General features: G+C 61.5%; 1 protein-coding gene across 3 annotated transcripts in view; it reads left to right on the top strand.

The window, feature by feature from the left end:
- Positions 1–217: 217 nt before the first annotated feature.
- Positions 218–8,496, top strand: part of ZBTB16 (zinc finger and BTB domain containing 16) — a 54,372-nt gene continuing 46,093 nt past the window's right edge. Inside the window, exons 1-2 of one of the 3 annotated variants that reach the window (XM_054291486.1) lie at positions 218–279; positions 985–2,322. In XM_054291486.1, the coding sequence (XP_054147461.1) occupies positions 1,055–2,322 (1,268 nt within the window). In that variant the 5' untranslated portion in view covers positions 218–279; positions 985–1,054. Of the gene's footprint in view, positions 280–423; positions 509–980; positions 2,323–8,496 lie in introns of those variants that run through there. The other 2 variants (XM_054291485.1, XM_054291484.1) reach the window with 2 other exon arrangements.

Below are 8,496 nucleotides of genomic sequence, written 5' to 3'. Positions count from 1 at the left end.
GTCGGTTTTTGCCGTCCCCACCCCCGGGGCCGGGGGTCCGCCCAGGCGCGGCCGGGGGGCGGCTTTGTCTGGCGCGGGCGCGGCGGCGGCGCGGCCGTCGGGGCGGTGGGCGCAGCCCGTCGGGGCGCGCAGCCCCGCTCGCCGCGGGCCCGGTGCCGCTCCCCGGTGCCGCTCCCCGGTGCCGCCGGGCTTCCGGGTGCCGGGCTCCCCGGTGCCGCCGCCTCCGGCTCCTCCATGTTTGTTGTCGGCAGCGCTGTCCAGCCGCTCGCCGCCCGCAAGGTGCGGGGCCGCGCGGGGCGGGGCGGGCCCGGGCGGGGGCGCCCGCACTCAGCTCGGCGCGGGCGGGGGGCGCGGGCGGAGGGCGGGGGGCGGTGGGTGGGGGCGGCCTGACGCGGGCGCGGGGCGGCCCGTGGGCCGGCGCCGCCGTGATTTGCTGCGCGGCGCGGCGAGCGGCGGCGGCGGCGATGAGAGCGGGCAGTGCGAACTGCCGGAGCAGCCGCCGGCCGCCGTGAGTGCGGGCGGGGGGGGGCGGCACCGGGACCCCCGCGCCCCCCGCCCCGGCTCCGCCGCTTCGCCGCGCACCTGATGGGGCCGCGCTGCCGGCGGGACGGGGCGGCCGGGGCTGGAGCCGGGCGGCGGCGGGGGATGCGCACCTTCCTCTCCCTTCCCTCCCTCGCCTTCCCCGGCCGGCGGTAGCGGGAACGGGGCTCCGGCGGCTGCGGATCCGCCGAGCAGCGCGGAAACTTTTGGGCGAGTCGCTGCCGGGCTGCGGGCTAACTTCCCTCTCCCTCCCCGCTCCCTTCTCCCCACTCCCTTCTACTCCCTGCTCCCTTCTCCTCTCCTTTCTCCCCCCGGCTTTCCCCTCTCCCCCTCCTTTTTTCTCTTTTTTCCCCTTTTCTCTCTCTTTCGTCTCTTCCCTCCCCGCTCCCCCTTTCCCGCTCCACTCTGCTCCTCTCCCCCTCCGCCTTTTGTTTTCGCAGATAGTCGGCACACAAAGCTGGTCCCAGATTTGAGCGACGGCGAGACACCCTGATGTGTGAGCCTGGGGCGCGCCATGGATCTGACTAAGATGGGGCTGATCCAGCTGCAGAACCCCTGCCACCCCACCGGGCTGCTGCACAAAGCCAACCAGATGCGCCTGGCGGGGACGCTGTGCGACGTGGTCATCATGGTGGACAGCCAGGAGTTCCACGCGCACCGGACCGTGCTGGCCTGCACCAGCAAGATGTTCGAGATCCTCTTCCACCGCAACAGCCAGCACTACACCCTGGACTTCCTCTCGCCAAAGACGTTCCAGCAGATCCTGGAGTATGCGTACACTGCCACCCTACAAGCCAAGGTCGAGGACCTGGATGACCTGCTCTATGCTGCCGAGATCCTGGAAATTGAGTACCTGGAGGAGCAGTGCCTGAAGATCCTGGAGACTATACAGGCCTCCGAGGACAATGACACCGAGGTCGCCATGGCTGATGGAGGCGCCGCCGCCACCACTGAGGAGGAGGAGGAGAAGAAGTCGAGGTACATCAAGGGCCTCTTCATCTCCAAGCCCGCTGGTGAGGAGGGTGGCTATGCTGGCATGGCCAGCCAGAGTCTGCTGGCAGCCACAGTGGAGCAGAGCCCCTCTGCCTCCGCATCCTACTGCTCCCTCTCTTCCATGAGCCCCACCAAGGCGGCGGTGGACAGCTTGATGACCATCGGGCAGTCGCTGCTGCAGAGCGCCCTGCCACCCAGTGCCCCCGAGGACCCGCGCTCTGCCACCGCCCGCCGCCCCGCCGGCCTCGCCGAAGTCAAGACTGAAGCGATGCAGGTGGATGAGGCCTCCAGCCACAACAGCCCCCGGACCGCCGAGCCCGGTGCCTCCAGTGGGGAGAAGCCTGACGAGAAGGGCAAGGAAGGGCCTGGCACCCCGACCCGCAGCAGTGTCATCACCAGTGCCCGTGAACTGCACTACGCCCGCGAGGAGGGCGCCGAGCCACCCCCCGAGCCCGGCCAGGGGCTGCCGCTGGGGCCGGAGCCGTGCGCCGCTGCCCCGGGAGAGAAGCCCTTGGGCATCTACTCGCTGCTGCCGAACCACAAGACTGAGCCGGTGCTCGGCGTGCCGCCCTCTGCGGCGTCCGCCCTGCACGTGCAGCCGGCCCTGGCTGTCTCCATGGACTTCAGCGCCTACGGCGGGCTGCTGCCCCAGGGCTTCATCCAGCGGGAGCTGTTCAGCAAGCTGGGGGAGCTGGCAGCCGGCATGAAGACAGAGAGCAGAGCCCTGGGTGAGCAGTGCAGCGTGTGTGGGGCAGAGCTGCCGGACAACGAGACCCTCGAGCAGCACAGGTGAGTGCGAGGCCGTGCCGTGGCGTGCTGCGCCGGGCAGCCGGGATCTGCCAGAGGGTTTTGGTTTCTGGCTGAGTGTCAAACGTGCTGGTGCAAAGTTTCCATCGCGTACCCCAAAACCAGTTTGTGGAGTAGCGTTCTCAGAGGGATGGCTGTTGCAGCTCCCCCAGGTCTGTTACCATGCCAGAAGGTTCCTTCCAGTGAATGCTGGCTGGGGACGGCCCGGATGAGCTGAGGCCGTCGGTGTTTCCTGCGAGCATAAACACCACCAGTTTCCCTGGCTGGCATCAACCAAGCAGCTCACAGTTGCTGCCCTTTGAGTTTAGGGATCTGCGTGTGGAGAGAAGCAGTGGGGACCGGCAGCGCTCACCCACTCTGCTGAGAGCTGTCCCCCCTGTGCCAGTGCCGGGGCACGCCAGCGCGGGCAGTGGTGGCAACATGTGGTGATTTGCCAGCCCGGGGGGTTTGTGCCGCTCAGCTTTCCGGTTTATGAAACATTTACACTTCGCAGAGAGGGGCGCGGGGGTCAGGCTGGGTAACGCCGGGGCGAGCGCAGAGGGCTTGGGCTGCCGCAGAGCCGCGGGTCTGTCCCTGCGGGGAAGGTGAGGGGCTGAACCTCCAATGGCTGCGGAAGCGGCTTCGGGCTGCCCTGCCCGGGGTGGGGGTCCGCGCTCGCTCCCAGCCCCGCACCCGGGGCTTGCTGCGGGCCGGGAGCGGGTGGTGGTTCCTGACGCGTGAGCTCAGCGCTCCGCTGTTTATTGCCTCCTGCTCGCGGTACAGGGACCGGGGCTTGTTCCCTCATTTGGCTGGGGAAGGGAGCCACGTTAATTGCCGCACCAAAATCGGCGTCACCATGATCCCATGGCTCTGAACGTGCTGCTCTGGCCACCGCTGTGGCTGCAGCCCCGCGACAGGACAGCAGCGTCCCGCCTAGGGAAGGCATCACCGGCGCGCTGCCGTAGCATCTCCCTGCCTCCCCTGGCCGCGCAGCCTGTCAGATTTTAATGAATCAACAGGTTAATTAGTCCTGATGCGCACAGGGCTCGGGGCCGGTGTCCGTGCCGGCACGTGCCTCCGGCGGGGCAGCCGGTGCCGCTCGCCGCCCGCCTGCGGGGCGGGATAGCGGCTGCCGGAGCGGCGGCTCCCGGTGCGCTCCGCCCGGCGCGCTCCGGGCGCGGAGCCGAGCTGCGGGGCCGGGATCCTCCGCCCTGCGCGGCCCCGCCGGCATCGCCCCTCGCTCTGCCGCAGGGACCCCTCGGGGCCGCTCGGCTCCGTGCGGGGGCACGGCCGCTCTCGGCTTTGTTCCCCCTCCGGCGAGCGGCAGAGCCGGGCTGGCGCTGGTTACGTCCCCGAAGCCGCCTCGCCGTGCGGTGATGCAGACCGAACGTCACCGGGAGAGCTGCAGTGAGGGCTCAGGGAGAATTTTAACGTGCCTTTCTGCCACGGTCTCTAGGCTCTCCCTTTCCCCCTCCGAGCCCAGAGCAGCGATTGCTGTGGCCGCGGCGGGGGCGATGCTGGGGCTGTCCGGAGGCTCCTGCGGCCAGCCGTGCATCTGTCCTGAGGGAGGGAGAGCTGCGCGGTCAGGTCCTTCCCCCGGGGCCGAGAGACGAGGGAGCGTGGCCCAGCTGTCCAGCACGGCAGCCCCTATTTCACAGCGCCTTCCCGGGCTCAGCCTGCTCTGACAGCCGCGGCTGCAGCCGTAGCTTATTTCTCACTTGTTCATGGTCTTAACGTGAGCCTGAGCGCACGCCATGCTCGGGGTCTGCCTGGAGCATGCAGCTCAGCGCTGGCCCCTGCCAGTGGAGCCTTAAAGGCAGTTGCTGAAGCCAGCACCAAACTCTGTCTGTTCTTGCTTTCTGACCGATTACCTGGCACTGGCAAACTTTGCAGGGTTAGCCAAATCCTTTGAGCCGTGTTTAAACTGATCTGTAAGACCGTCCGTGTTGAAAGGCATTGGGTAACAGTCCAATGAACTCACTCCCCGGCCCCCAAAGTCGAAATCCCAGGCGGTTTGTGTGTAGACAGGGTCTCATGTGGCTTTTTTATAGTGTTTGCTTTCTAATACGTTGTGAGAATTACCATTTGGGGAGGATTTGTGGGATCCTATTGTATTCATGGAGCTGTTAAACAGCATCTGCGCTGGGCTGGGATCTGCAGCTCTGCCGGAGCAGCTCTGGTGGCAGCTGCACCGTGCTGGCTGCGCGCTCCTCTTCTCTCCCTGCCTGGTGCTGAGGGGGCCGGGGGTCTGTGCCCTGTGCAGGGGTCTGGGCAGCGCCTCCCCAGCTGGAGGGGCAGGATGTGCCGGGGGCAGCGCGCTGTCGCTCGCTGACTCTCGCTGACCTCCTTCTGCCGCGCTCTCGCTGCTGTGGTTTTGCTTTCCGACCCCGATGCGAGGCGGAGGTGCCCGATCGGAGCCGTTCCCAGCCGTGCCGAGCCGGGGGCCAGGACAGGGGGCAGGGGCGGGGGTGCCTCTCTGTTCCATGGGCGTTTGGCTGCCAGTGTGACAGCTCCCACGTGCCAAGCCCCAGCAGGTGACACAGCCCGAAGCCACCCAGCACCGCTCATTCTGCGTGCCGAGCCTGTTTGCAGAGCACAGGCAGCCCATGCATATGGCAGGGCTGTTTGTTTACACACACACATGCCTATAGAAGTGTAAACATATATGTTTATAGTCTTGGAGCCTTCTGAGCGTTGTTCCTGTCTTCATTAGTATGGGAAGCACGTGCAGGAAAAAGGAGAGCAGAGGGTTGGGTTGGCCTCGGCGAGCACAGGGGGCCACTGGCTCTGGGTGACAGACAGTGCCCGAGGGACAGTCATCTGCCCCGGCCCAGTGTGGTAACACAAATCCTTGGCCTCGTGGCAGCGTTGCCTGTGCCCTGTCATACCCAGGAGCACTGAGCTGTGACCTTTGGGGGGCCAAGTGGCCACAAGCCTGGGCACTGCCTCTGATCAGGGTTTTCAGGTCCCTGAACCCACCGGCTGCTGCATGATCCATTTTCTTTCTCCCTTACCGAGCTTATGATTTTGACTAATTGAGTGTAGATTGAGTCGTTGAGTCTTTAATTTTTTTTATAAAAGATTTCCTTCTGGGTTCAGCAAAGTTCAAACTTAATCTAATGTTAGTATTGATCGTCACTTCTAATTGCAGACAAAAAAGCCATAGTTCAGTGGCCCTTTTGGGGGCTGTTTTGTGTCGGAATACCTCCAAGCTGTAAGGTGAGAGCTGTGCCGAGCTGCCAGCTGAGCCTGGCATAATTTGTCACCGGGAAGGTAAACACCTTAAAACTTCAAAAAAATGAAACCGTGTCTTTTATAAAGTGATAGCGACGGGGAAGGCTGCCAGTGGGGATGTGATCCCGTAGCTTCATTTATGGCACAGCCAGGACCCCAAGCCAACGATTCTGCCCAGGAGTTGCCCAGCACGGCGATGCGGCTGCGGGCAGCGCGTGTGTCACTGCGAGAGGGAGATGCTGGGCTGGAGAGAAAAAGTGATGATGGGGATGGTGGGGCAGTGCTCCTCGTGGGCTGACGTTGGGTGGAAGGTGCTTGTTCTCATGTCATGTGGGGAGCCTGTACCTTGGGGAAGGCTTCCATTCCAGCTGCCAGGTCTGTTCTGCATTGTGAGGTTCCATGGCTGAGCTGTCAGCTAAAGAAGTGTGTGCGCCAATGGGGGGTTTAAGGGCAAGGGTGAGGAGGCTCGCTGTACCCCAGTGGCTGCTGGCCAGCCACTGTACCTCAAACTCCACATTTGTGCCCTCTTTTCCCATCGAAGGACAGAAAAGCAGTGGGTCTGCCTGTCTGCTACCAGCAGCACCAGTGTTCAGGGCAGGGATCGATGCTCCCATAGTCTGAAATGCTCCCGCTTGGGAAAACTGCAGCTTCCCATGGGGATCCAGCCTTTGGCTCTTCCTCTGGCAGCCTCACCTCCCCTCTCTCCACCTGGATTAGCTGAGCGTTGTACTGCTAATGCCATTAGGCACGTTGGCACTGCTCGGCATGTCACAGTGAGAAACAGATGCAGTGTACCATTAAAGCAATAAACGTGATAAATCGGATCCCAAGTGCTTTGTGAGATGTTATTAGTGTTAATTTCAGTAGCCGAATACAGTAGTTGTTTTTTATTTCATTTTAAGCATTTGTCAATTTATGTTCCACTGCAATTTAACTTTCAGAAAAAGGAGGAAAAATGGAAAGCAAGCGGGGGAGGGAAGGAGAAGCCGGGGCAGCAGCCCCCCAAACTCTGCCCATGATTACTTCCAGAGTTGGAGGATGACCTGGCAGCTCTTGTTTCTCGCTGATGGGCCTTATTAGCGGCACCTGGCATCATAAGGGGCTAATGGAAACCAGCGTGGCCGGGCCGGGCCGCGGCGCAGGGCGGCCGGGCGAGGAAGCTCTGATTAGCTTTATGGGCAGGGGGACGTGCCCCGCTCAGGAAATGAATGCTGCAGCTAAGGTCCACGGCGCTGACCCCGAGCGTGTAACCTGTGAGCGCCGGCCGAGACCCCGCACAGGATGCTTGGGATTTCGGGGGCTCTCTGGTTCTTGTCATGGGCAGAGCGGGAATACAACGTGGTATGTTGCAGCCTTGAACTTTTGATTTATTCAGTGGGTGACTTAACCATTTCCATACTCAGCTCCGAGTGTGGAGGGAGGAAAGCCCCCTTTGGCTTCCACATAATTCCATCCATTATTCTGCATCAATTTAGTAATGCATGCACTGCATTTGAAAGCGAAGCTCTGAGGTTCCCATCAGAAAACACCCATTTCTGTGTATTTTTTGTTTGTTTGTTTCCCCATGCCCAGTGAAACTCTGGTTTCTCCTGGCCATGATGCCTGGTGCTTCTGACACCTTGCAGAGGGACATGCAGGGGTGTGATGGGGTCATTGCCTGCTCTCTGCCTGGAATGCAGCCCCTTCCCCAGCACCCCTCAGTTCCCAGGGACCAGGACCCCACTGGCTGCAGGGCTGGGACCCCAGTGCTTGAACCTGCCACACTGGGGACACTTGGGGGGCTTTTCCCCAGAGCTGGCTGTTGCTGCACAGCTCGATGAGATTTGCAGAGCATCCTCAGTCCTCGTTACACCTCGTGCAGTGCTGTTGGTTACAATGCCTTTGCAGCATTGTACAGAGGGCCCCTCAGAGAGCCTGTGCTGGCTCAGGGGTGACTCTGCCCACCCTTTCTTCCTTTCCCTGTGGGCCATAGGAGTGGTGCGGAGCAGCCCGGGCTGTTGGTGACGGAGCATTCCTGCAGCCTTCCCTGCTTCTGTGGGATGTTGGCTCTTTAGTTACACCAGTCTGTAAATCTGTTTTCCTTGGATAGAGTAAAATGATCTGCATTTTCCTTTTTGCTTGCAATTAGCAAGATTTTTCTTTTATTTCCCCCCTGCCCCCCTTGACAGCTTCAAGAGAGGCTTTAAATGAGTAATTACTAAATATTTCCCGGCAGCCAAACACGGGGCCATGGCATCTCCTGTTGCAAAAGTGAAAAATATTTCTGTTTGCAGTTAATTTTAGTGGCAGGCAGATCATGTTAACTGGGTGTAATTGCTTCCAGATATGGCAGAGGGTTTTGTGTGTTGGGATGAAGGGTCTGGTAAGTGCTCACTTCCTGTGTAAATTAGCCTATTCCATTCATTCCTCCTCACCCGGCAGTCCTGTCTTGTGTCACTCTGCCGGTGAGGGGTTCTTCTCCCCGGCCTGGCTCAGCACTTTATGGTGGGATCAGTCCTTTGCAGGGCATCGCTCCCTCCTTTGCTGCAAGGGCTCTGCAGCTAGTGACCGGCACAGAGCTTGGCCCTGGCAGAGTTTGGTGGTGTGACAGGTACCAGCGAAAACAGGGAGGGTGGCACAAAGGGAATTTCAGACAGGATATCATATGAGCAACAGGGAAAGGTTCTTGCGTCGTTTGGAATGAATGCAGACATGGCAGGGGAGTCTGCGTGTGGCCAGACACCTTTGTCACATCGGCCGATGAGTTTCCAGTGCAGTCGTGACATCTACTTTTGTTCCCAGTTGCTCAGAGCTGCTGTGGGGTGTTCAGGAGCATCACCTCTGGGTCTGTTCTGGACAATCTTTATCCAGGCTGGGGCGTGCCTGAAGCCCTTGGTTTCGGTGTGGAACGCGCTGGTTCGCGGTGGCAGCGCTCTGGGTAACTTCTGTGCGGACAGCAGAGCA

Source organism: Melozone crissalis, unplaced genomic scaffold (assembly GCF_028551555.1).
Source record: "Melozone crissalis strain CALT ecotype California unplaced genomic scaffold, PUWL_Pcris_2 ptg000092l_1, whole genome shotgun sequence".
Lineage (NCBI taxonomy): Eukaryota > Metazoa > Chordata > Aves > Passeriformes > Passerellidae > Melozone > Melozone crissalis.
This window is presented reverse-complemented; position numbering and strand designations above follow the sequence as displayed.